Genomic DNA, 26,625 nt, shown 5'->3' on the forward strand with positions numbered 1-26,625 from the left:
TGGAATATTCAAACACAAGACAGTTATCTGTTGCTGAATAATATTTTATTGGCTTAATAGTTTGGGCCTGCCCTTAGCATTAATAAGCTTCAGCACTAGTCATGAGATTTTCATTCACTGGTGGGGAAACTTTCTTGTTTTAAAAAATGCAGTTAGAGAAAGGACATCTACTTCTTGGGGGCAGTGACAGCAGGCTTCTCTTCGCGGGTGATGGGAATGGTACGCTCAGGGCCAGAGGCCTGTTTCCTTGGTCCATTCACAGTGAGGACCCCATCAGATGACAGGGAGGAAGTAATGGCAAGAGGGTCCACATCAGCTGGGATTCGGTACTTCCTGTGGAACTCCCGGGAGATGAAACCATGTTCATCCTAATCCAAGAGAATGAGGAAAGAGGTAGAAAGATAAGAACAGGAAATAGCACTACTTGCCTAGAACCAAGACATCCTCTTTTCCCTTAGGTGTCACCAAATGTCATGGCAACATGAGAGAAAGCTATATAGCTGTTCTGTTTGGGGCTAAGATGAAGTTGCCTAGGTAGTCACTCCTACCAATGAGAATTTTGAAAGTCTGAAACAGCCAAAACTTCCTGAGGCATGGAGATATTTAAGGGTATTTCCCAAAGGTTTAGATCAATGTTTGTTGGGCCTACAGGATTTGGAATATCATCTGGCATTGAAGATCTGAGTCCCTGAGGAAACCCAGAAAATATCCTGACTCTTCAGGAATGTCCCAGAATGTTCCAGACCAATAGGACTGCTGCTAAAAAATAAAAAAAAAAAAAGGACTCCATCTAGAGAGACTATGACCCAAACTTAAATCATATGAGCAAAACGTGAACAGCCTGAGGACCCCAAACTGTACTGTTTGATGCACAGAGTTATCACTGATTGGTAAGAAGCAAACTCATTAAAAAACCCTTCCAGAAAGCAATGAGAAGGTTTTCCATTCTTCAGAATTCTGCTAAAGAGTAGTTGACCTCTACCCTTATGCCTGCTCAATCTCAAGCATTTATCCAGACAGGCTCTCAATTAACTGATTTCCACATGAGCTCCAGAGTATTAGAAGCTGAGTACAGTTTGAAAATTTAGGCAAACCAAGTAGTTCAGCCTTAAGATGAGCTAAAGAGAAGAGGATTCCTGAACATCTAAAAGAAAAGTCCCAAGTTCAAGGGCCTTCAGGGTGCAAATCAGTGGTCCTCAACCTAGACTGTACGTTAGAATTACCTAGAGAGATTTTTTTTTTCCCTTTTTCTCCCCAAAGCCCCCCAGTACATAGTTGAATATTTCTTTTAGTTGTGGGTCCTTCTAGTTGTGGCATGTGGGACGCCGCCTCAGCATGGCTTGATGAGCAGCGCCACGTCCGCGCCCAGGATCTGAACCCATGAAACCCTGGGCCGCTGCAGCAGAGCGTGCGAACCCAACTACTCAGCCACGGGGCCGGTCCCTAGAGAGATTTTTAAAACGCTGATGCCTGGGTGCCACCCCAAAAAATTCTCATTTAATTGGTCTGGAATATGCCTGAGCATTGGGATTTTTTTTTTTTTTTAATTCCCCTCCTGAGTCTAATGCAGCCAAGTTGAGAACTACTGGCTTAAATGGGAAGTGAACACCCCATCTATCCCATCTAAGGCAATCAAATCAAAATAAACAAACAACAAAGATCTCTTCTCTGGCCAAAACAACAACAATAGGTCTATTTCTATTCCAGACCCTTTTGGCTTAGTACTGGCATGCTGCCAGCCTCAGAGGCTGATGGCAGAGTCTGGCATGCAGTATGCACTGAATGAATGAGCGGAAGAGAAAACAAGATACACACCTGGCGCTCTTCATGTTTGCCGTGCACCTCAATCACATCTCCCAGCACCTTGACCTTGAGTTCCTCTGGGGAGAAGTGCTTCACATCCAGGTTGACAGAGAATCTGTCCTTCTCCAGACGCATCTAGAAATAGCAAAGCAGAGAAGAGGGGGTAGGAGAAAAGATGGGAGAAATGTGGATTACACTAGTGCAGTCTCGTCGGTCTGCAAACTTGCTTTCTGTCCAGGAAGTTTATCCTCCTCTTTTTGGCTAAAAATCCCTTTTTTTAATAAACACGGCTCTCTGGTTCAAGGCAGCCACCACAGTGGTACCCAAGGCCCAAACTTTATTTACAGGGACAGGGAAGATGACAGGCCACCCAGGGGACCAATCACAAGGATGAGTCTGGGTATGGCTTCTGCTGCCTCTCCGATCCCAATGCCTGGCCTTGTCATTTGTCTGTAAGACAAAGCCCCCTTCTTCTTGCTCAGCTCTCTGCCAAGTTTCCCACCCACTCAGTCTGGAATGTTCTGCTGGCCCTGATTTGTCCTTCCAAAGCCCTTGCCTATTTAGCTCCTGTTTACTCACACTGGAATATTTTTAAACCAGAGTGTTATCTGTGACAGCTTCTGTCAACCTTATCTGTTCACCCCATTCTCCCACCCTCTTAGGACAAGTGGGGGTCCCAAGACTAGACCTACATTCTTTCCTTATTAGGCTTGGACCCAGGCCAGTGCCCTGTTAGCCCTGAGAAACCCGGAAAATCACAGAAGAGGGAATAGAAAGGAAGAAAATAGTTGGTTGCTGTCTCCAGCTCCAGGCAGAGGGGATGAAAAGCTCAGGATGAGGTAAGACTCTCTGGCTCTGAAACTTCAGATGATAAAATTTGTCAGGTGTATGAGGTATTAGAAGAGTTGAGAAAAGGAGTCTGAAGACAGCTCTCTCCCTGGGATCATTATGAACCAAACCAGAAAGAAGCATCCCACTTAGACGTTAGGAAATGGAGGATGATCTTCATAGTGCATGGAAAAAATGTAAGAAATAGGATATAGAGGAACATCAAATACAAACAGGTGACTGGAGGAGGGAGGCACTAGTAACCTTATCTTTCTTCACTGCTGGATGCACAAGTACCTAAGACACTTAGACATTGCCAGATTTAGGCAGGGAGGAAAAGAAGAGCAGATGGAGTTGTTTCCAGGAGGTTCCAGGAAGAACTCCCCTGTCCTGGCAGAGGGGAGACTTACCTCTGAGAGCCCAGTGTCAATCCAGCTGGGTGCCCGCAGGAATGAGGGCGGCCGAAGGTAGAAGGGACTCAGGGAAGTAGAGGTTGGGAAGAGATCAGACTCCAACAGGTGTTCTCCGAAGAACTGGTCAAAGAGGCGGCTGGGGGAGTGGAAAGGAAAGAAGGGGCGGCGGATCCACGGGTGGTGGATGGCGATGTCCATGGTGGCTTGGTGAATGTGGGGGGTCAGCTGGCTGGTCAGCTCCTTCAGCTGCAGCTACAGCCAGCCCCTTATATATGCAGTCTTGTGAAGCTTCTGGAATGGTGATGTCAGGGGTTTTATTATCCCAGCTCACCGCCCGTTCATGGGGACTTGTGATCGGGGATTTGGCAGTGTGACACATTCCCAGGACTCACTGAGCTAAGAAAAGAGAAACACAAACACATCTGAGCTGGCGAGTGACTTGTCCTGGTCTTGTTTCACTAACTTTCCGTCCACACCCAATGGCCCCTCCTCCCCCCTTCTCTGGAGTTGGGACAGAGTCAGGAATCCTAAGCAGGCAGCAGTGTGCCCCTCCTCCTCTTCTCCAGCCTAGCATGCCAGAGGAATCGAGCCAGCAACTATCTTGGGCCTGGGCAGGAACTGGAATCTTCCTAGGCAGGGCCCCAGGGACATTAACTCTTTGTTGGTTCCTGGAGGAGAGCAGTGATTGTCAACATGTCAGTGCCAGGCGTCTGTGTGGTGCCCTGGGTTGACCTGGGTTCAGGAGAGGACCCTGACATTAACTTGGGCAGAAAGACCCCTCATCCTACCAGCAAAAAGGATAGAAGGGTTTCTTATATCTTTCACCTTACATGGCTAAAGAACATTAAATCCAGGAGAGCTTTATGAAGTAGGATGCAGGGTGCCTGCGACTGAAGAGGAGAAAAGGTGGTGTGGAAAATGTGCAAACTGTTTGTGAGGGTTTCAGGTACTCTTCTCTGGGGCCTCTGGCATCAGCCTCCCCGCTGCAGCTCGCTCCCCAGCCAGGACCCCCAGCTGTCCTCTCAGGCCCCCTGCGACAGCTGAAGTGGGGGGAGGGGACGGGGGTCCAGGCGGCGCTGGTCACACTCGTCGCTGGCACTCAGGGCCCCGGCTCCCGCCCCTCCTCCTGAGGCTCGGCACTATTTTGGGTGGTGTAGACCCCGCCCCCACCTCCAAGTGAGCCCTGTCTCTCCAGGCAGCTGGAGGGGTCCCGCTGCGTCGCTGGGGCTGCACCTCGGACTAGGACCGCCGACGAGTCTGCAGCCATGTCGGGCCGCTCAGTGCCACATGCCCACCCGGCCACCGCCGAGTACGAATTTGCCAACCCGAGCCGCCTGGGTGAGCAGCGCTTCGGAGAAGGTATGGCACAGACACCACCCTCTTGCCTCCCACCCCCACCTCCTGAAATTCTGGGCTGACCTCCCAATGGTACTGGCCTCCACCCCACTCCGGGCTTAACTGAACTCCTGGGGCAAGCCATCTCCCGCACCAGACTCCCCCTGCCCCCCTCCAGGCAGGGCTGTCTCCCTTTCCTAGTGACCTCAGTGCAGACTTGGAGCCCACAAAGCTCTGATACCTGCCTCCTGCCACCCCCAGTGTGCTTTGTTCCTCTTGTCCACCCTGGGTGGTGGTTTGGTTTGCCCTTCTCTACCCCCATCTCAGTTCCGTTCTCAATCGCCTCTCCCCAGCTGCCTCCTAGCCCCTATGTCCCTCTCCTTCCCTTCCCTGCTTCTCCTGATCGCCCTCCTGCTGTCCCCAATCCTCATCTCCTGATCTCCTCTCATTTCACCCCTGTTCCCACCTCATGCTCCCTCATCCTGCCTCTTGTCTTCTCTCTCTCTGCCCCTCAGGCCTCCTGCCAGAAGAAATCCTGACCCCCACCCTCTACCATGGCTACTATGTCCGACCTCGGGCTGCCCAAGCTGGGGAGGGCAGCAGGGCAGGGGCTTCTGAGCTCAGGCTCAGTGAGGGCAAGTTCCAGGCATTTCTGGATGTGAGCCACTTTACCCCAGATGAGGTGACTGTGAGGACTGTGGACAACCTGCTGGAGGTGTCTGCCCGGCACCCCCAGCGCCTGGACCGCCACGGCTTCGTGTCCCGAGAGTTCTGCCGCACCTATGTCCTGCCTGCTGATGTCGACCCCTGGCGGGTCCGCGCTGCTCTCTCGCATGATGGCATCCTTAACCTGGAGGCACCTCGGGGTGGCCGACATTTGGACACAGAGGTCAATGAGGTCTACATCTCCCTGCTCCCTGCGCCTCCTGATCCAGAGGAAGAGGAAGAGGGAGCCACAGTTGAGCCCTGAGTGCCACAGACCTAGCACCCAGCGAACCCCTCTCTACCTCCTGCGGTGATACGAGCAGCTGCCCACCACCCCAGAGGTAGCAGCATCCTTGGGGGAAGGGAAGAGTGCATGGTCCACAATGTGTGGTTTGGTCCCTTGGGACGTGTCATAGCCTTTGGTTTAGTTCTGGGTGGAGCTGAATAAACCCAAATCTCAGGGCCTTGTTTGTGCTGCTCCCTATTCTGCGGCCTGGAGGATGGGATGGGCAGGGAGGGAGGAGGTCAATAGCCAGCTAGACAAAAAGCTTCTCAGTTAGATGTGCCCAACGTCACAGCACCCTGAGCTCACACTTGCATGCTGAGGTCACACCCGGAAGCTGACACTGGCTCCACATCAAATTCCTAGCCATTTCTCACAATGCAACAAAAGAGAGAGTGATCCTGGGAGGGAAAAGGGATATGCCATCCAAACAGCCCAGAGGGCACTGTCTGAGCTGGTGATTAGAGACACAAAAACAAGGGTCTCCAGACTGTCTGGCCTGTTTTGGGTAGGGGTTGGGAAAATAGGTTTTGGCTGGAGAGAGTTGCCTAAAGCCCTGTTTTCCCATACTCAGGTCTGTCCGCTGAAAATATTCTCTGATTCTGAGGGACCAAGTATGCATACACAGGGGCACAAACACAGAAACCTCTACCATTGTCACCAAACCCCAAAGTCTCCCCACCCTCTGCACATGGGAGGCCCATAAAAGAAAGTATTTGTCTCTAATCTTGGAACATCCCAAAGAGAGGAGTCACTGCATCACCTCACCCAATCAGAGACTAAATGCAGGGATCTAGGGCTATTGGTGTGGTGGCAATGGCCAGGGAAACTTCCCTTGGAAGTAGTCTTAATACTAGTGGTATGGTGTGTTCAGGAAAGTCTGGGGGTTTGACCTCTCAGTTACTCTCTGTAATCAAGAGAGCATGTGTGTGTATGATTTGCGGAGTGTCCAGAAGATCTCCCTGCTCCAAAATATATCTTTTACCAGGCTGTGGTGGACATATGAAATTCTTCCACTAAAGTGGTTAATTCTTAATTTTGTGGGTTACAGACTCATTTGAAAATCTGACAGAAGCTATAGATTCTCTTACCAAAAAAGGGCACATGCTCCCAAATTTGGCATACAATTTGAATAGGTTCAACAGCTCTTGAGATCCATGCATATGCCCCTCTTAGGGATCTGCAGACCCCTAGGATAAGAAGCCTCACTTGAAGAATTCAATTTTTGGTTGAAGGATTGCCATCAATTAAAAATGAAGGCATGCCTCAGAGAAGTAACTACTGATATATTCATTTGTTCATTCATTCAATAAATATTTATCAAACCCCAAGTGATACACTATGGAGGATACACATTGTAAATATAAATTATAAAAACTATGGTCTTCTATTGTCTACTCTCAGGAATCTTAATACCTAGTTGAGAAGAAAAAGAATAAAGAAAGGATCCTACTCAGACTTCAACCAGAACAGCTTCACATTGATCTGTCTTGTAACTGGGATTTACACATAAGCTTTAAAAGGTTCCTTAGCTAGAAAAAAATTTGAGACCTCTGATTTAGTCCAAATCCCTATCCCAATTAAATTCTCTTAAGATTATTAATCAACTTCTTTTGGGACATTTTGAGCGACAGAGAACTTAGAACGTCATAAGGTAGCCCAATTGATTTTCTTTTTGGACATATCTGTTACAAATTCTTCCTTCTATTGAACCAAAATCTGCATTTCAGTAACTTCTGCCCATTGGTTCTGGTTATGTTCAGAAAGTAAATACAATCCTTCTTTCACTTGAGAGTCCTTCAGATATTTAAAGATAACCATTGTGTCCTCCTAAGGCTTCCCTTTCCCACCTAAACATGCCCAGTCCTTTTAACCATATCATATAGGACTTTCTATGCCACTTATTACCCAGACAACTTTCTCTTGAACACACTGGCTTTTGACAACATAACTTGAAACTCAACATGTCAACCTAAAATTATTATTCGAGTCATGGACTGACTGGTACAGACTTCAATAGAATAATCAATACTCACGTTTATCACTCTAGACTTCTATTGATATTACTTTAGGTGTATTGGGTTTTCTGGCTACTAGAACACTGTTGGTTCCTTTGGAGTTTCTGGTCATATAAAATCTCTTAAATGTTTTCCTCTAAATTAGAGAAAGTGGCTGGAAAGGGACCAGATTGTGGAGGGCTTTGAGTGCCAGGCTAAGAAGTTTGGGTAACAGCATGAAAAGAATATAGTTAATGGTAGAGGGTGGAATGGATTGCTGGGGAGAGGCATGGCTACGAAATAAGATGCTAGTGCAATGATTCAGCACAAGATAATAATACAGTAAGATGCTTTACCACATTAGCTGATGACAATTAGCTGAGAATAAGAAGTAATAATAACAATAGCTAGGGCTTATTGTAAGCTTCCCGTGTGCCAGACCCTGGACTAGAACTTTATACACATTATCTCATTTAGTCTTAACCACAAACCTATAAGGCTGTCCTTCTTAATATTGCCATTTTTCATAAGGAAAGAAGATGAGGAGACTCAAGAGTCCATGATACTCTCTGTGGAGTGCAGGGCTGAGTGCTAGGTCCTGACTATCCATAAGAGGCACACAAATAACTGGGCATCTGTGCAAGACACTACAGATGGGGTGGGAGAACTGAAGACAAACCTTACAGGTTTCATAAATTCTCCTGGAGCCCATATTTTCTACAGAGGAATTTACTCAACTGCATCCTAGCTGCTGTTGAGTGTGGAATGAGTCTTACTTTGGGTCATTGGAAGGAGAAGCTGAGTTGTCTAAGTGGAGATTCTGTAGTTCAGTACTGGGGATGGGGAAGTGAGTTTTTAAGAACTGCTGAGGGGCCGGCCCCATGGCCAAGTGGTTAAGTTTGTGTGCTCTGCTTAGGTGGCCCAGGGTTTCGCCTGTTTGCATCCTGGGTGCGCACATGGCACTGCTCATCAGGCCATGCTGAGGCAGTAACCCACAAGCTGCAACTAAAAGGACCCACAATTAAAAATATACAACTATGTACCAGGGGGCTTTGGGGAGAAAAAGAAAAAATAAAATCTTTGGGAAAAAAAAAAAAAGAAGAAGTGCTGAGGCCATTCCAATCATAGAATCATATGATTTTTGACCGGAACAGAGATTAGGTAATGAGTTCGGTCCTCCATTTTACAATCCTAGAAAAAAGTAATTTGCTCACATTAATTCCAATAGCAAAGGAGAATGTAAAAGGAATCCATTTCCCTAAATTTAAGTTTCCAAGTGACTCCAGTATTCAAACCCAGATTCTGACAGGGATAATGAGAAACTGCTACTGATTACCTTGAAAGTGAAACTCAATTAAACCTGAGTAGTTCTGGGGAAACCTAAGGTAAGACTCTTTACTCCATTATAGAGACTGTATTTCAGTGACAGTGTGAGTAGTAAAGAAACATTTCCTAAGGAAACCCAGAGCCCTTTTCTATCTCAGGTTTCTTTTCACTGAAGCTTGAAGCTCAAAGTTCACGGCTTCATCAAAACAGTTCCAAATCCCAAAGGTGAGATAGGTCTCACCTGGAGCCTGGCTGTGTGACTCTGTCCTTTGGCTGGGAGGAGTCACCTGGGAATCCTTCCAGCAGGTGGCTTCCGAAGTCCAACCTGCTAGGCTGAAATCTGACACTGACAGAGAGTCCCTGGGAGCTGCTGCTGAAAGCTAAACCGCGAACCAGGAAATGCACAAGCCTCTTTACGTACAAAAACAGCTGGGCTCCCTCGGAGACAGAGCACCATGGGAAACCGGCTCTGCTGTGGGGGAAGCTGGTGAGTAGGGGGAAAGGGTGGAGGGTAACCTCTGTAGGTGGACGTGGAGGCCCCGAACATAAGACAGAGCCTGCAGATAGTTCTCTGCCAACCTCCCACTGCCACCTTCCTCTGCCTGGCACCTCCGGGTGCCAACACCAGAGCAGCACCTCCTTCTGTGCTCTGACCTTTCAGAAGACCTCAGAAAACACAGCCAAGCCAGCTGTAGAATGGCCAGAGCAGGGCTGGAATGGTGTATTGGCACTGTTTCTCTTTGTCCTCCTCTTCCTCTCCTTTTTCGTCTCTGCCTTCCCTTCTCCAGATAATGATAATAATTGTACATTTGAGAGCTTACTATGTGTCAGGCACTTTATAAACAATTTCATTTAATTGTCCCAACAATTCTTTGAGGGAGGAGGCCTCACTCCCATTTTACTTCCAAGAAGCTGAGGCTCAGAGAAGTTAACTAACTTGTCCGAGTTAACATGGCTAGTAAGCAAATAAACCCAGATTCGAAACCAGGCCTGTCTGACTTCCAATCCCATATTTTAAATCACTACATAATACTGCCTCCCAAATCAAGCAAATCGACTTTGGAGAAATGTTTATTTAAAAGGGCAGAAGAGGGGAGGAGGCTCTCCATGGAACATGTGACTATGACTTTCATGCTTATTTGCTCTTTGACCTTAGGCAAATCCTGTAACTTCTCTTTTTCCTCATATATAAGATGTAGATAACATGACCTATGTTGTTTAGATCACAAGTTTGAAGAGCAGAGAATATGTGAAAGCCTCACAATAAATTATTTGTAGTGTCTTTATTATTCTTTCCCAGAGTTGTCATCACTATAAAATCCTGGACCTGGTTATATCCTGTCCATTGTGATACCATTCCCCACCTGGGTCAGACTTGAAGATGTCTTGTTTATGAATAAAGCATTATTGTATTTAGAGAGATAGGTGAGGTACATTGAAAAGCACATACGATTTGGAGTCAGTACATTGGATTCAAGTAGTGTTCCTACTTCTCATTCATTTATCCATTAACTTATTAAACAAATATTTTATTGAACATCTATATGTACCTGGCATAGTGATAGATGCAGAAGACATAGTAATAACAGGAAATTTGGTCCCTGCCTTCTTGAGTAAGGTACCAAAGTTCTAGGGCCTTAGTTGACCCATCTGTAAAATGGGAACAATAATATGCCTTCCCTGGAATGTTGTTAGGATTGAACAAACAAATAAGGCACTTTTTAAACTCTGAGATGTCCTGCAACCATAGGACATCTAGAAACATATAAAAGCTTCTAGGGAAGGAGGTGAAACAGCTTCTTTCACTCCCTTTCTTCCCAAGTCTTCGTATTCCTCATTTTTGGTTACTTCTTCCTCTGATGCTGGTAGTCCCAGTAGTCAGCTTCTGCTGATGCTCATTAAATGCCACGCACCTAGCTGAGTATTTTACATTTATTATCTTATTTAATTTTTACAATAATCCCATGAGGTTTAGGTTCTATTATTATCCTCATTTTATTAATAAGAAAATAGAAGCCTAATGAAGTTAAAAACTTGCTGAAGTTCACACAGGTGGTCTGATACCATCAGTCTGACTCTAGAGCCTGGCTAGAAACGCTACAGCAGATATCCTAACCAAAATATATTTTTTCTCTTACAATATTAGTAGGAATGGATAAATATCATTCTCCTCCATTTATTATCTCAATAAACTTCCAGAGACTTAAAGATACTATGACAATTGAAGTGAGTTTTATTTTAAAATATTATTTGGGGTTTTTTTTCTGATTACAAAAATAATACACATTTACTGTAGAAAATTCAGAAAATACCAAACAGTAGGAAATAAGAAGCAACCCTAAATATAAGCACTCAGAATGACAGGAGCATTTTAGTATATTTGCATATAATCCTTTTTAAATGCCTATGTGTATAGTTTTCTTCCCCAAACATATCTTATTATCTTTTTATTAACTTAATAAAGAGTAAAATTTTCCATGCTATTAGATGTTCTTCCAACATCTTTCTTAAATGGATGTATAATGTTCCACTGATTGGCAGTGCCATTTATTTAGTCAATTCCCCATGTTGAACATTTAAGATATTTCTTATTTTTTGCAATTATAAATAATGCTACAATGAGCATCCTGTCTGATTATTTCTTGGGATATGGATCCATATTCTTAGGATATGGAACTGCTACATCAGAGGGTACACACATTTATGGTTAAGGCTTCTTATACTTATTGCCAGTTGCATTCTAGAAAGATTGCACCAATTTTTATTTTTGCTACCAATAGAAGACAGTGCCCATTTAGTTTCCTTAACTCTGAGCTAAAAATAAAATCCTATCACCTATGAGTCTAACTGAATATTCTGTTTGGGTTGTGTCCAGGCATTGTGCAATATCCAATTTGGGAAAAGGCTCTATTCATTAAAATTGGGTCCCCCAAGTCTATGTTATTTTAGAATTAATATTCTCTTTATCCATTTAAGTAGAAGTAGGAAGACAGTAGTGACAAGGGGCAAGGAGTTAGAGGCTAGGATAAGGCTATGACTAGGCAGTGGTAAGAGAAAGGAGCTGAAGTGGCAGATGAGGAAGTAGAAAAACCCAGAAGTGGCTTCAAAGCTTTTCTTCTGAACTGTTGGTAGAGTTCAGATGGAGATTCTAACTGCTTGCAAGTTAGTGTCGACACAAATTCCATAAGCAATCTATAAATAAAAATTTGGGTGAGTTTATTATGAGCCAGATCTGAGGACTAGCCCCGGGGCCTTCCTTCCCCAAGGAAGGAAGGGCACCAAAGAAGTGGGGTGTACAGAGTGGTTATATACCGTCTTGGAAGAAAGAGCATACATCACATATGATAGGAATGTCCCTTTTCAACAGTCATGAGATTGCCTAGCCCTAGCAGTGAGATTGCCTAGCCCTAGCCGGCACAGCACAGCTATTCACACAGTAGGTAGTAGGTCTGCTGTCTCGAGCTGGGTGGTCACAGGGTGGGCACAGCAATCAATTCCTAGCCTAGGGAGAGATGCTTATCCTTAAGGAAATGCCAATGTAGGGGAAGTTGCATCTTTATCTTAAGGGCATTTGTTTTTGTCTTTGGGATATAGCAAATGCTTAAAGCAGATATACAATGCATGCTCAATGGCCACGTCAGGTCCTTTTGGAAAAACAAGGTCAGGCCGAATTAGTTTTACACCAAATGGCTTCCTCATATACTCCAATATATCCTATTGCTTGTCATTTGTGTATCATCAGCAAGCTGCATTAAAACCAAAAATCAAACCAAAACACAAACCTCTGCCAGATTTTTTCACACTAGTAAAATGAACATGATTTAGAAGTTTCCCTCTCTCTGTTTCTTTTTAATTAGCAAAAGAAGGAAACTTCCTTGGGGAGACAGAAGTCAGACAAATAGGGTTGGCTCTTGTGAGAATCTGAAATGTACCAGCAAGAAAAAGCATCCGGAGTAAGCTCCAAACTATTCAGCCTATTTCCTCAGACAAGTGTTGTTTCTCTGGCCATCAAACAATTGACAATCACATAGACACACTGGCTCCATCGGGGACCCCAGGGGCTCAGAAATGAATATAACAGGTCTGTCCCGCAGCACAGGCGGCGTAGCTGAGTCACTCACTAAATTCAGAGCTCCTTGTGCTGTGGATGTTAAAGGTCGAACATCTCTCACTTTCTGTTAATTAAAACCAAGGACAGGGAAGCACGGAGGGAGGTCATCTGTTAGAAAGGGCTTTGAGGGGTCCTCACTTGTTAGTCCTAGTTGTGGCAGCTTCTGTGACTCCCAGAATGAGAACCCTGGGTTGGCAGAGATCCTGAACAAAAAGCACTGAAGAAGAAGTAAGAAGGTCTCCAAATCCAGGAATATCCCCTCATTTGGCAGGTTTCCCTTACCCTCTGCTGGGATTAGCCTGTTAGACAATCCCAGAATAGCCCTCAACCAAGCTCATGCCTGGCATGTAGCGCCTGCTTGCCTGAGGCTGTATTTTGGGTTTGGTTATGTCAGTTGTACCACTCCACCTTCCAGAACTATCCCTTTGTGAGAGGTGTGGTACCCTTGGTAAATGCTTTGGGACTGACTTAGGGTGAATCTTTGTTAGAGGGAGGTGAGGGAAGGTCAATCCCAGAATGTTCAGGAGACCACGGAGCAAATGATGGAGGGAAGACAGCAGCCAGGGCTCTTACACATGATGATCTGTTTTTTCTTTCACAGGAGCTGCCCATCAGCTTTCCAGAGGCAAAAAAAAACAGGTAACTGGTGGGGGGTGGGAGGGGAGCTGGGGAGGCAAATTAGAGAAAAGATACAGAACCAGTGTCTTTGGAAAGGGCATAAGGGTGGAAAACAGGAGTAGCCTTGGAAGGGATAAAGAGAGAGAGTTCACCAAAGGGGACCTTTAAGTTACTGGGTTCAAGACCAGCTCTGAAACTCTGGGTCTCATTCTTCCCATTACCTCAGAGTGGCAAGGTTGGTTGCTCATTCTTTCATTCATCTAGCAAAAATTTACTAAGTACTTACATTGTATGTGAGGTACTCTGTACCATCCCAAGGAGGCAGAGGCACAAGAGGAAGGACATGCTGTCTCAGCCCTATAAGAGCTGAAAATCAAGTTTGAGAGATAGATACATGTAAACAAGTCATTGTAATGCCATCTACCAGTGCTAAAATAGATGCATACTCATGCCGTGGGAGAATGGGAGATAACACTAATGTCGAAGGAATAAAGCAAGTTCACAAGGTGGAAGAGGAGCAGAGAGGAGAGGATATTTTAGGCATGAGAATTACCTCATGCAGAAAAAAGAAAGAAAGAAAAGAGAGAGAAGAGACTGACTTGATTGAAAGTGACCAGTTATTTGGTGTGGTTGAGCACTTACCACATTGCACTGTGACAGTCTGTATACTTGTCTCCCCTAGTAGACTGTAAGCTCCCTGAGGCAAGAGGAAACAGCCAGCTCATTCTTCTATCCCCAGAACGTGGCACAGAGCTTGACATATAATGGGCTCTCAAGATGTATTCATTGAGCTATGTTAGGGGCTGGTGAAAAAGGAGGATGGAAAATATTATGGGCAGATTGTGAAAGGGCCAGATCGCATCGCCTGCTAAGGAGTTTGGATGTGGGAATGGTAGAAGTGAAAGAGGCAGGGAGATTACTTAGAAGCCCACCATAATAGTCTAATAGAGATGTGAAGTGGGCAGAATGGATTTGTCAGATTTCTTCCTCTCAGGGAGCCAAGCAAGACAAACACTGAAGCAGCAGCAGCAGCAGCAGCAGCAGCAGCAGCAGCAGCAGCAGCAGCAGAATGGTGCAAAGGTAATGACAGCCCTCCATCCCTTCCAGGGGGCTGCTCAGACATGGGATCCCAGAACTCAGCTTTTTCATCCTGGGACAGACACATCTCAGTTATCTGTATAACTTGCTGGTTCTCCCCATCCTCCTCTGTCCCCCAAGGGAGCAAAGCCAAGGGCGGTCAGTGTAGCTGACCCTGCGTTGGAGGCGAGGGGCAAAACCGAGTCAACAATCTCCCTTAATGCTGTCCATTCCTCTCAGGGCCATGACACAACAGGACATACGTCCAAGCGGGTGTTAGGGCAGCCTGCGTCTCAGGAGAGGAGTCAAAGCCTCAGGTCGGAGGACAGCAGCTTACATTACGCAGACATTCAAGTGTGCAGCCGTACCCAGCCACGCTCTACCCGGGAGGTGAAGCATCTGCAGTTAGAAAACGCTACAGAGTATGCGACTCTTCGCTTCCCCCAGGCCACACCCCGCTATGACAGCAAGAACGGGACCCTAGTGTGAGCCTTGAGGGGGGGATCGTTTTCGTCATCTCACCACTACTCCTGTGGGGAGAATCTACTGCTTTGGGAAGTTGGCTGGCAGCCCACAGGATGGCGGCCATGTTTTAAGCTTAAAGAACTCCAGAGCCCCTGAAATTGTGTGTCCCCAGTATCGCTCTCTCCCCTAGGCCTATCTCTTATTTGCCACCGTTAGCTTGGAGTTGTATTTGGGTTAGCTAGGGGTGGAAGAAGTTCCACAAAATGAGGGGGCTAGGTTGAGTGTCCAGGAAAGTAGGTTTTTGACCCCTACTTTTGCTCCGGCTCTCAAAAAATAGTTCAGAAAGAACAGGTTACCCCTTAAGCACTTGAGCTGATTTTGTTGGACTTAATTTAATCCCTTTTACACACCTAAAACTCCAAAGATGCTCTGGAAAAGCATTCTGTGCTCTTGTACACAGCCTCCAGGGCTGGCGTGGGCAATTTCCTCAGTGGCTGGGTCAGGGGTCCCAGACCTAAATGAAGGAGGGCAGGGGCTGAGGCATGGAGGAAGCGTTCTTCGATCCATCGGTTACAAGGCCTTCAAGTCACCGATACTGACAGCACAGCGTGGGCCGGAAGCTCTCCTTGGCTGGAATGTTGGCTCTCGCAAATGCGGAGCTGCTAGGATCAATAAATAGAGGAAGGAACATGCCTGGTGCGTTTTCTGCGGCGGGGGTCTGCGGGCTCTACGTAAGCGCAGCAGATCTTGCTCACCCTAAGGGCGGTCCCGAAGTCCAGCCACTTCGAGCCCTACTCTGCAGGCCTTGGCTGGAGCGGAGGGGCTGTGGTTTGGACAGACAGGAGGCTCCCTCTTATCTGCGGAAAGCAGTTGTCTCTGGCGGGGTCGGGCCAGCAGGAGGCGCGTCTAGACGGGCAGGGGGCGGGGACCAAAGCCGGTAGGAGGCGGGTCTGGACAGACAGGGGGCGGGATGGGGCCGGCAGGAGGCGGGGTGGGGACCCGGCCAGCAGGAGGCGGGGCAGGCTCGGGCCAGCGAGAGGCGGGTCACGACAGGCAGGGGGCGGGTCAAGGCTGCCAGGGGTTGTAGTCTGGGCCATTAGGAGGAGGACAGGCAGGGGGCCGGGTCTAGGCCGGTAGGAGGTGGGATCCTGGCTGTCAGGAGACAGAGTTCGAGCCTGCAGGGGGCGGGGCGCGGGTCCACTGGAGACACGCAGGGCCTGGGCCGGCCCCCGCGTCACCATGGCAGCGGGAACGCAGCGGCGACGCTCTAGCTGGAGGAGGCGGTGCTCTGAAGGACTGAAGACGGAGCTGCTGAACCAGACGAACCGATGATTTAAGAGGTAGGTGCTGAAAGGTGGCGGGTATCTGGGAAGTTTTATTACCACAGTCGAGCGTCCAGCTCAGAACTGGGGACACACAGAGGCACGAGGCCGGGGTGGGAAGAAGGTGGCGGAAATTTCAGGTTCCAAAACGAATCCAAGCCTTACAGGTTCTTAGTGTGCCTTTCCTGATTCAGACTTTTAGAGCTTGGAGACAAGTGGAAATGCACTTCCCTTTCTCAATCTCTACACCATCCTCCCCAAATACTGCTGCCCCACGGTTTGTCCCTGAGAGGGATGATTCCTTAAGACCGATAGAGTACTGAAGATGGAATCACAGCACAAAGAAGTTGGTAATAATAGTATCGACTTCATAGAGTGTGAGAACGTAAAGTACTTGGAACAAACGTAGTATGTAGGCAAATTTTGACTGCCATTATCATCATCACCACCACCACCACTCTTTTCCTGGCTGTTCTCTGGCACTGACCTAGTGCAAGTGGGATTCAGAAAAGGTGGCTAGAAAACTGCCTCCACCACTAATTAGCAGAGCAACCCCCTAGCCTATTTCCTATTAGCTGGAGATAATAAAATGAACTCTATTTCCAAGGATTATTTACTATGACGGTGAAATGAGATGAAGTAGGTGATAGCACTTTGTAAACTTAAAGTGCTATATACAATTTTCTGCCTTAGAACATATATGCTGCCTTTCTTGGTTAAAACTGAATTCCTGAGGATGAAGGGAAGTGCATGTCAGGAGAGCTCCCCGTATTTCTCCTAAGTGTCTTCGGAATCCTTCCTATGGTCTTTGACAGATAAATGTAGGGAGGAAGGAAAATGCATCCTTGCCGTTAACTCATGATAGGGAAGCATTGCTATTTACTTGATTATTATTAGAACTTAAGCAACTAGTTTTTCAAATGCCATTGGGATAGCCCTGTTTTCATTATAACATAACATACTTGGGCTGAATTACCTCCTAAACAAGGTCCTGTTTCTGATACTTCCAGATGACTTAAGTTGTAGATTTGGGGATGGGGCCTGACCCTACTAGATTGGTTTAGCTTTTCGAAGTTTTTTTCCTGTGCTGTATTTTTGCACATTTCTCCCTCTCCTGTCTTAAGGTGGCCCTGATCCAGCTCTTCTGGGGACTCTGAAGATGGGGACCCAAGTGGTTATGAGACTCTGTAACTCCCTGCTGCCAGCGGAGCCCTCTGTAAGTTTCTGCTGTACTGTTGAGAGGCATGTGATGCCATTAATGGAATTTCAGTACAATTCTACAACTGGGGGATTTCTCTGTCACGACTCAGATCCTGGAAGAAAATTGTAATATATTTGCTTTCTTTCCTTGCTTCCCCTTCTTGTGGAAATTCTAGCTCACTTTGTTCATTATCTTTTTCTGGAATTAATAAAGTCAGGCAGAAGTGGAAAAATTCTAGCAATTAATAAGAACATATGCATTGTTTAAAAGATTTAAATAATGTTCGTTATAGAAATAATGCATATTAATTATAGAGCATTTGGGAAATATTGCAAACCGTGATTTAAAAAAAATCCTCCCATCCAGAAGCAGTCACTGTTAATATTTTAGAATGTTTTCTTCTAGTCTTTTTTCTATGTATATTATTTACATATTTGAGATATGCACACACTTTTTGACTTTGCTTTTTTAACTTAATATTTGTTAATATGAAATTGTTAGTGTTTGTTTTATTATGGGTACAAATGTTTGGTAAACATCATAATGGCTGTAATTTTCTTGACCATTCCTCTGTGGTTGGACTTGTAGGTTCTCCTTCCCATTGTAAATAGCTAATCACTTTCCTTATTCAAGACTTTTTTTTCCTTAGGGTAGAATCCAGGAAGTAGAATCCTTAGGTCAAAGGATGTGAACATTTTAAGTAACAAAGTTATTTTTTAAAAGAACAATTGCGGTGCCAGATTTTGTATATATCCTTCAGAAGGCAGAGGGATATCAGTTGGGAGACAGAAAGGTCCTTGATAAAAATCTGGTTACCTCTTGCAATGAGACCTTGGGTCCTACAGAAAGATTATTTCATGATAGTGTAATTAGTAATGTGGAGCCCTAACACATTATGAATGGCAGTCCAGAGGCATGGGGGCATTTACACTGTTTTCATAGTTGAGAAACTCAAGGGTCACTTCCAAAATATCCACCAGATGTCGCTAGTCTTAATCTAATTTTTACCTGCAGGATAGCTGGCAGATATGAATTCTGAAATATGAATTTAAAAAATTCATGTAGAATATATTTGCATATCTGCTTTGGTACAGTTTATATTAAGCACTAGCATCTGGTGATTACTTTGGTGACATCCTACTCTAGTCTCTCACCATTCTGTCTCTTTTTTCATTTTTCTACCCACTCAGTCTGTCACACTCACCCTGTACACTCAGTCACCACATACTAATATTGGATTCTCAGTTGTACTAGTCTTCATTTTACTATTCTTTATTTCAGTCTTGTTTCTTGCTTTTGTGTGTGTGTATTTATGTGTAACTATGAGTTCTTGAAGTTTTTGCTAAAAAAATAGGACCCGGCATATAACAACATATAATAGGTGCTCAACACATATTTAATGAATACTTAATGAAGGAATGCCTTGATGAAAGAGAGGAATATATAAAAGGATACCAGAAATTATTTATATTTGTCTTGGAAATACAGTAAAAGAGGCAAGAATTCACATTCCTAAATTAACTATAATTAAGTGCTAAATGATATAGTATAGAGCATGCTATAACTTTGAATTTTAAAGAGAGGAAGATTCATACATTCATTCAGCCAATATTTATCGAGCATCTACTATGTGCCAGGAAATATTCTTGGTTCTGGAGATAAAACAGTAACAAAACATACAAAATTCCCTACTTTCATGGAGCTTACATTCCGGGCAGGGGGAGGCTGACAATAAACAAATAAATAAGTAAATATAGAACATACAAGATGGTGATGAAAGCTAGGAAGAAAAATAAAAATAAATCAGGCAAAGAGGTTTGGGAGTGCCCAGGTGAGGGGGTGTTGTCATTTTAAATAGGGAGTCAGAGAAGGCCAAATGGTTCAAGTGACATTTGAGCAGAGACCTGAAAGAAGCGCAGGAATGAACCATGGGTTATGTGCGAGATGACTGATCCAGACAGGTTAAGATCAGAGCTGTCTTGATTTTAACAAAATCAAGAGTGGTCAGAGGAGTTTCACGAGGAAGTGGAACTTGAACTAGGCCTAGTGAAGATTTGAGTAGTAGAACTGTGGGACATTCTAGGCAGACGGACAGTTGTGAAGCCATGGAGGTGACAATGAGCCTTGTATATCTGTGAGACAGTGAAGAGCCTGCTAACCTGAGCGCAGGAAATTTGGTGGGAGGCCTTAAGAGCTGGGCATGAGGAATTTATATCTGACATAGTAGGAAAAGGCAGTATTTGAAAACAGTTGAGTAGTTGATCCGCAAGATGAATGTATTGTCTAAGGAAGATTAAATGGTGCAGACTGGCAGAAAAAGAGAGCAGTTTAGGAGCTGGGACCCACTTGGAACCTTTGCAGGTAGATGTGAGCCCTTTTGTATATATTTATGCTGATGTCTCTGAAGATAAATGCAATACAAATTGTACACATATTTTACTGCCAAGGAACTCGCTAATGTGAGAAAAAAAGATTAAGAAATTATTTCAGAGTCATTTAAAACATTTCCATTGACAATTTTAATTATTTGTTTCTTCGCATTGCCTTTCTGCTTCTTTGTATCGTTAATGATTGCCCATAATAGATGTGTTATATTTTACATAGGTGTGAATTTCACACATCTTACTTCTACACAGGGAGAACTCACAGTCAATATTTTCACCAAATGACAGGTCTGTTTAAGGCTCAAGGTCTTACTTAGGCTATTATTATCTGTATTAATATAAGTGATGAATGAGTTTGCCAATGTTTCCTGCACTGGCTCATTCATTCAGCTATAAATATTTACCGAGTACCTTCTATGCTGCAAGCATCATATAAAAGTATTGCATAATGATTAAGAAACTGGACTTTGCCTTTACCAGTTAGTAGTGTGGGGGATCAGAATTGGCCACCCCAAAATCTGTCTCTTTGGCATACGGATTATTTTGGGCTGGTTCCTTTTCAAAACTGCAGACACAGGAAAAGCTCTGAAAACCAAGTAGAAGTAGAAGTTACCGTTTGTAAGAGACATTTACATTTATAAGGGAAATCTCCATCTGTAAAGGTGTCTCCCTCTCTGTGCCAGGAAGAAGGGTGGATAACCTTATCTCTAGAAACTCTTATCAATGTGGAAAGCAAAGACTTAAATGTGCATAATAACCTTACTCTTGTTTACTGTGCTTTTCTGGTAATCTTCCATAACTGACTCTCTCCACTCCCGATATCCTCCTTTGTCTTTAGCTGCAGATAACATAGAAGCTGGCAGCTCGGCCATTTTGTTGAGTTACTCAGTTTTCCTGGGTCTCTCCCATATATACATGTTATAAAGCTTTATTTGATTTTCTCCTTTTATTCTGTCTCATGTCAATTTAATTCATAGACCAGCCAGAAGGACCTAGAATGGGTAGAGGATTTGTCTTCCTCTCCTACAGTAGCTATAGGGTCTGGGGTAAATTATTTATCCTCCAAACCTCTCTTTCTTCATACATAAAATGGGGAGAATAAAAAAACCTACTGTTTATGGTAATTGTGACCGTCAGATGAGCTAATGTATGTAAGTGCTTAGTACAGGGCTTGGCACAGAGTAGATGCTCGATTTTGCTATTATTGCTGTTGTGTATAGATATATGGGTACCTTTTAGTTGGTGAGGGACGTATCTGCCATTATTGTTAAAATAATGCAGGGCTGAGGAAGCCTGGTATAATTTCAGAAATCAGGCAACATGGCAGAGATATGCAGAAAGCAGGTGCTTGGACTCTGCCTCTCCTCCCAGGCAGAGTGAATAACAGGCCCGCAGCAGTGGGAGTGGTTCCAGCTACCAGGACTGGCTTGCAGTTTTCCCATGTACCGGCACTACAGGATACAGATCATTGTCCTAGTTATTCCGAATTCTTTTAGCTAACCCACTTATTCTCCCAGCTCTTATGTTGATATCACAATAGGGTGGGATGGAGAGGATGGAAGGAATGGTAAATGTTAGTGTTGCTTAGAGCTCAAGCTCAATTCTTTACCTGGGCCACTTTCTAAGTCAGACCATGATAAGTATGGTGAACATATTTTCTGAGCAAAAAAAAATGAGATTATGTGGTCCAACAGGAATTTTGTGCTTTTTCCAAGTGTGAGAGGCAGACTATATGTAAAAATACTATAAGTTTTGGAACATTTCATTAGCTGTGTGGGGACAGTGGAACAGAATATTTTGAAATTGTACTATCTGAATTTAAGTGAATTAAAATTAAATGCAACTTAAATTTTAGTTCCACATTTGCATTAGCCACATTTCACGTTCTCAATAGCCACATGTGGCTAGTGGCCCCTGGATTGGACAGCACAGCTATGTAACATTTCCACCATCACAGAAGGTTCAATTGGACACCACTGTTGTAGAATATGTGGTTAGCATTATTACAGACTTCCAGGGAATAGTGCAATCTTGGGCCATATGCCCTATAATAAATCTTGTGTCTATTTACCACAATTCTCTCTAATTCATCCAGCATGCTGTGAGGTATAGGGCAAATAGCACAGAGCTTGGCCTCAGAGGCCTTTGGTTCAAATCTTAGGCCCCATACTGACTTGCTGCGTGACTGTGAGCACCTCTGCTAGTCTTGGTTCCTTCATCTGTGAGATGACAGAGCTGGGCCACATGAGTTTTGGAGCCTTAAAATTCAGTGATTTAATATCTTTTCCCAAGAACAGAGCTCACAGGTCCTACTTTGATCAATGACTTCTTGTTGGAGAAACAGTGACTTGTTGGCATAGATAACCGTCAGCAGGACCTCCCTCTGATGTCTGAATATTTTCTGCCGTGTCCAAAGCATGATGGACTGTCAACAAATCAGAATCCTCTATAGAGGGATCTTCCAACTGGGTGTTTGGGTTTTGTATCACTATGCATGTAGATGTGTTACGTGCAATTTTATGCTGTTGGAAGTTTCACACTTCTCTTTAAAAAGGGTCTTGTTGCAATAACATGGATTAGTGACTCATCTGAGAGTGTTACACCATGAACTGTGGTCACAGTGAAGGGAGTTCTTGGCAACTAAATTCCCCAGCTAGATTATGGAGGACAGTGGTCTTCTGACTTGTGGGCTGCTAGGGTTCAGTGTGATTGGGTGTCATGGCTTTTCCCCAGCCTTAGCCAGAAATGAACCCACAGCATTCAGCCAGCAGCAGGCATTTAACACCTCTACTGACCTTCTGCTTCCTGCTGCTGTGGTCAGAGGGAGGGGTGTCTTTTCTCAGAAGCATCTTTGTGTTTAGCAGCTTTAGACATTCAGGCAAGATGTAGCTAGTTCTGGCTGCTCCTGGTAAGGATTTTCTTTTTCTCTAGGGACCTGAGGAGGAGGTCATTAGGTTGAATAGGAGCCATTATTGACTTTTCCTGCTAATGAACTAATGGGGATTTGGGGAGAGAGTTGGGCCATCTCCAAAATCGTGCGTCCTAGCTTTTCCAACTGCCTCTGTCACTGACCAGCTGTGTCCTTGGGCAAGGTCCTGACCTTCTCTGAGCCTTACCACTCGGAAAACCCTTCCCTCCCATCTGGGATCACGAGGTGTAACATAATATGGGTGTTCTTTCAGCTTCCAATTTTCCTATAGAAGTAAGAGTGAGCACTGAGAGTACCAATGACTAGTGTTTTCAAAAATAATCAAGGCTGCTACTTGAATAACTAGAAACAGAGGGGAACAGCTCTCTGTTTCACTTGAGGAAATTTTTACTAACTCTTTCAAAAGCACCAGGACATTTTTGCAGTGTTTAATTAAAACCCATTTAATTTAAAACTCATTAAAAATACAGGTTTTACATTTTAGCAGTTATTTTAGAAAGTAAGAAAGGTGTTTTTTTTTGGTAAAGCCTTGGTTATCCTTGGTTTACCTTTCATGTTTCTGTTGTGATTCTGAGTGGTTTGTTTAGCACTGTTCTATTAAATCTGTCCTAATACCATCAATCACTCTGTATTCTCTTTTTGTTCTCTCCTTCTAGCTGGTTCTTCTTTCTCTTTTTGCCTTTCTCCCTTCTGCTTCATCTTCTTTAGCCTAACCTTACTGTCCAGGCCCCAAGTGGAAAAAGGTTGCTGTTTTCAGCTAGTGAGGGGGAAAAATCTTATGAATCACTCCCCTTCCCACCCATCTTGGGGTGGGGTACTTGCGGCCTTAAATAAGCAGAGCCCATATATGTGTGTGTGTCTGTCGCACGCTCACACCAGCACGCCTGCCTGCAGGCTTGGTGTGTGTGCGTGTATGTGACTGCAAGCGCATGCACATGCCGGCCAGCCCGCCTGTGTGTCAACGTGTGTGTGTGTGTGTATGCTCGTGGCGCGCGCTGATACCCGCATGCCCGCCTGCAAGCCTCGTGTGTGTCTATGTCTGCAGCGTACGCACACACGCTCGCCCCCCAGCCCAGGGTGTGTGTATGTGTGCGTGTGCAGCGGGCGCACACGCAAGCCGCCCCCCCAGCCCAGTGTGTGTGTGTGTTGCGCGCGCGCGTGTGTGTGCAGCGCGCGCACACGCCAGCCGGCCCGCGCGCCCGCAGGGCTCTCCCTTACGCACGCCGGGCCAGGGGCCGCCCGCCAGCGCCCCTCCACCCGGTGCGCGCCCTGCTGTTTCTATAGGAACCGCGACAGCGCCCAGGCCCTTCCAGCAGAGGCCCCCGTGCGAGCATGCCCAGTGGAAGGCGCTAGTTTGGCTCGGGTCTAGGTTTCCAGTAAGTGGCATGCGGGACTCTGGAGAGATCCCAATGAGCTGAGCCGAGAGTCTTTGTGTGCAGAGGGAGGAGGAGGCGGCGGCGGCCGCCTGGCCTGGAGACCCCTCCCGAGGAGCCCCCGGCAGGAACAATGCTAGCCTGCCTGACCCGGGGGAACTTACTGGACGTCTTGCAGGAGGGCTTCAATGAGGTAATTGTTTGCTCCTCCCACTCCCCAGCTCCCCTCCCCCAGCGCCTGCCGCCTAATCTCTGGAAGAGGTCCTCCTCCGCCCCCATCCTCACCGGGACCCCAGTCCAGTTCCACCGCAGAGTCCCTAAGGTGGTGGGTACGGTACAGACGAGATGATGTAACCGGGAGAAATCTAAAGGACCGCCTGCCTCCAGCTAAGCTGAGCGATGACCTCCCCTCGCGGTTTACCTGAGCCCAGAAGACAGGGCCACAAATTCAAAGGTCATCTCCTTCCAAAGGAGGTGGTCTCCGCCTTCCCCGGGGATTCTCGCCAAATAAATCCCCAGGGAAGCCCCTGAATAGATAGCAAAAGTGCTCATTCTGTTTCGGGAGCTAACTGGGTGAGCCAGGGGAGGTGGGGTGACATTGCATTGGTAGAAAGTTTGAGAGAGGGCAGGGTGAGTAGGTGGTCCATGTGAAGTGCCCTCTTCATGTTTATATCTCTTTCTAAACCTGGGGCAGTAGATTTCTCCACAGCTAAGGGCATGATTGACAGAGAGTAGGTAAGAGGGGAGAGGGTGCCTGAGTTTCTGGGTCCAGTTCAGAGCCCCTTCTGTATGAGGGTGCAAAAACTGGGGCCTCCGCCTGACAGACAGTAAAGGCAAGGACTGGCTGGGGGTCTTTTTCTCTTCACTTGTTTTCTGTTATTTATTCCATTTCCTTCCCTTGTGACCCAGGAAATTCTGGTCTAGGACCTTTTCCCCTTGTGGTTTGCTCCAAAGGTCATCGATGGCTTCTGAGCCCCACCCTTGGCTTGCTTTATCCCAGCATCCAGGGAGCCCCCTACAAGGACACCTAGACTGTTAGTTGTGTCTTTCTTCCTGTCTCCCTCTCTCCTTTTCTTTCTAACTCTCCTTCTCTTCCCTCTATGTCTCTCTTTCTTAAAGTTTTTTTTAAAAATCAGTTTTTAGTTAAACAATGTTATGAATACATTCTCTTCTTAAATGTGAACATTACAGGTGAGACTGAGTGCCTTGGCCACCCCTCCAGTCCTGGCCTGTTCTCCAGAGGTAACCATTCTCATGAATTTGTGTATAAGATTTTCTTTCTACAGCTGCACCACGGGCTCTTTCCTTAATTCCTGTTTCTAATTAAGAAGCTCTGTGGCCTGACCTGCCTCAGAACCTTCCCCAGTCCTGGCCCCTGTGCCTCAGCCTTGTTCCTGACACAGAGAGGAAAACTGCAGAAATGCTGTCCCCACCTAACCAACTCAGTCAGAATTTTCCTTTGGCTGAAGGGTGTCACAACCTTCAGTGAAGGGCAGCGCTTGCATCCTGCCTGCACTGCAGGGCTCCTCGTCTCTGCATCCTTCCTCTCTGAACACATGGAAGGGGATTGTTAACAAAGAGCTACAGTCTGAGAGTTGAAACACAGACGAGCCAGCTCTTTGAGTGCTTCCAGAATTCCTGGCTCCTCTTTCCTCACTGTCTGCCTTAGGGCTTCCCTGGTCTCAAGCTTCATACATCTGACTCATCCACCAATTGTGACAGAAGCTCCTTAGGTCCTCTTATGGTCTCCTCTTTTTTTTTTTTAACTCAGCCCCGCCGGTCAGGTCCCACTGTCTTAGTAGGAGGTGGAAACCAGCTCAGAGGGAGTCCTCATCTTTGCCTTCTGCCTGTTTTCACTTTCAAACCTTTCAGCTGAAGAGCCAGGTAAACCAAGGGGTTTGCCTGTCTTTTTCATGCTTTGATCCTTCCATAAATATCCCCAGACCTCGAAAAGGAGAGTGGGCAAGTTTTCTTTTGTGGTGTTAATAGAGTCTTCATAAAAACAAGAGACACACAGCTTTATAATTAATTCATCTCTGGAGTAATGCGGGAGTGCCTCTTTTCCCTCTCTGGCATTTGACTTTTCTACCCATCTTGTAAACTTCTCTCCACCCCCTCCAGAGGCTAATGTACAATCCATTCCTTTCTATTAGTAGATTTGAACTCTGATAGCCAATAAGTGCTTCTGGTTTCTCTGAGAAATTGACATCATCTACATACTACTAATAGTAATATGTTAAATCTCAATGGTCCTCTACAGTTTAAATAATTCTTTGACCTAATAAATTATATTAAATAATTCTCACATAATCACATTTAATGCTACTGAATAATGGTACGATTGGTTATTTCAGAGTTGATGGGGCCCTATTTGACCTATGCCAGCCTCTAGAGTTGCTTAATACATCTAGTAATATTCAGCCTCTTTTGTTAGAGTCATGTGATAAGGAGGTAA

General features: G+C 45.5%; 4 protein-coding genes across 12 annotated transcripts in view; 3 read left to right on the forward strand and 1 right to left on the reverse strand.

Annotated features, from left to right (window-relative positions):
- Window positions 1-23: 23 nt before the first annotated feature.
- Window positions 24-3,645, reverse strand: CRYAB (crystallin alpha B). The gene is made up of 3 exons (XM_008527257.2): window positions 3,042-3,645; window positions 1,816-1,938; window positions 24-368 (listed from the first exon to the last, which is right to left on the reverse strand). Exons 1-3 carry the CDS (start codon window positions 3,240-3,242, stop codon window positions 168-170), a joined length of 525 nt encoding a protein of 174 aa, XP_008525479.1. The 5' UTR covers window positions 3,243-3,645; the 3' UTR covers window positions 24-167.
- HSPB2 (heat shock protein family B (small) member 2) lies at window positions 2,377-5,548 on the forward strand. Of its 3 annotated transcripts, none has more exons than XM_008527255.2 (3): window positions 2,377-2,642; window positions 4,240-4,403; window positions 4,895-5,548. In XM_008527255.2, exons 1-3 carry the CDS (start codon window positions 2,638-2,640, stop codon window positions 5,347-5,349), a joined length of 624 nt encoding a protein of 207 aa, XP_008525477.1. In that variant the 5' UTR covers window positions 2,377-2,637; the 3' UTR covers window positions 5,350-5,548. The 3 variants fall into 3 exon arrangements, with proteins under 3 accessions (XP_008525477.1, XP_070480959.1, XP_070480958.1); XM_070624858.1 differs by lacking the exon at window positions 2,377-2,642 and adding an exon at window positions 3,614-3,950; XM_070624857.1 differs by lacking the exon at window positions 2,377-2,642 and adding an exon at window positions 3,702-3,990.
- A 3,298-nt stretch (window positions 5,549-8,846) lies between these two features.
- Window positions 8,847-15,649, forward strand: C6H11orf52 (chromosome 6 C11orf52 homolog). Of its 4 annotated transcripts, none has more exons than XM_070624865.1 (5): window positions 8,847-9,177; window positions 13,403-13,440; window positions 14,414-14,437; window positions 14,468-14,499; window positions 14,737-15,649. In XM_070624865.1, exons 1-5 carry the CDS (start codon window positions 9,146-9,148, stop codon window positions 14,983-14,985), a joined length of 375 nt encoding a protein of 124 aa, XP_070480966.1. In that variant the 5' UTR covers window positions 8,847-9,145; the 3' UTR covers window positions 14,986-15,649. The 4 variants fall into 4 exon arrangements, with proteins under 4 accessions (XP_070480966.1, XP_008525481.2, XP_008525480.2 ...); XM_070624864.1 differs by lacking the exon at window positions 8,847-9,177 and adding an exon at window positions 13,135-13,235; XM_008527259.2 differs by having other exon boundaries at window positions 14,414-14,499.
- Window positions 15,650-15,933: 284 nt separating this feature from the next.
- DIXDC1 (DIX domain containing 1) overlaps window positions 15,934-26,625 on the forward strand; it is a 69,308-nt gene continuing 58,616 nt past the window's right edge. The window contains exons 1-2 of one of the 4 annotated variants that reach the window (XM_070624868.1): window positions 15,934-16,301; window positions 17,408-17,499. In XM_070624868.1, coding sequence (XP_070480969.1) covers window positions 17,443-17,499 — 57 coding nt within the window. In that variant the 5' untranslated portion in view covers window positions 15,934-16,301; window positions 17,408-17,442. Of the gene's footprint in view, window positions 16,302-17,407; window positions 17,500-23,683; window positions 24,364-26,625 lie in introns of those variants that run through there. The other 3 variants (XM_070624866.1, XM_008527264.2, XM_008527263.2) reach the window with 3 other exon arrangements.

The sequence above is a fragment of the Equus przewalskii genome, chromosome 6 (genome assembly GCF_037783145.1).
Source record: "Equus przewalskii isolate Varuska chromosome 6, EquPr2, whole genome shotgun sequence".
Taxonomy (NCBI): Eukaryota; Metazoa; Chordata; class Mammalia; order Perissodactyla; family Equidae; genus Equus; species Equus przewalskii.

Coding starts and splice junctions, on each gene's coding strand:
- C6H11orf52 (XM_008527258.2), top strand. CDS start 13,189: ATGTCAGTTGTACCACTCCACCTTCCAGAACTATCCCTTTGTGAGAG. Junction 13,236..13,402: donor GAACTATCCCTTTGTGAGAG/GTGTGGTACCCT, acceptor TTTCTTTCACAG/GAGCTGCCCATCAGCTTTCC. Junction 14,500..14,736: donor AGCAGCAGAATGGTGCAAAG/GTAATGACAGCC, acceptor CATTCCTCTCAG/GGCCATGACACAACAGGACA.
- CRYAB (XM_008527257.2), bottom strand. CDS start 3,242: ATGGACATCGCCATCCACCACCCGTGGATCCGCCGCCCCTTCTTTCCT. Junction 1,939..3,041: donor TTGACACTGGGCTCTCAGAG/GTAAGTCTCCCC, acceptor TGCTATTTCTAG/ATGCGTCTGGAGAAGGACAG. Junction 369..1,815: donor GCAAACATGAAGAGCGCCAG/GTGTGTATCTTG, acceptor CTCTTGGATTAG/GATGAACATGGTTTCATCTC.
- HSPB2 (XM_008527255.2), top strand. Junction 4,404..4,894: donor TGAGCAGCGCTTCGGAGAAG/GTATGGCACAGA, acceptor TCTGCCCCTCAG/GCCTCCTGCCAGAAGAAATC.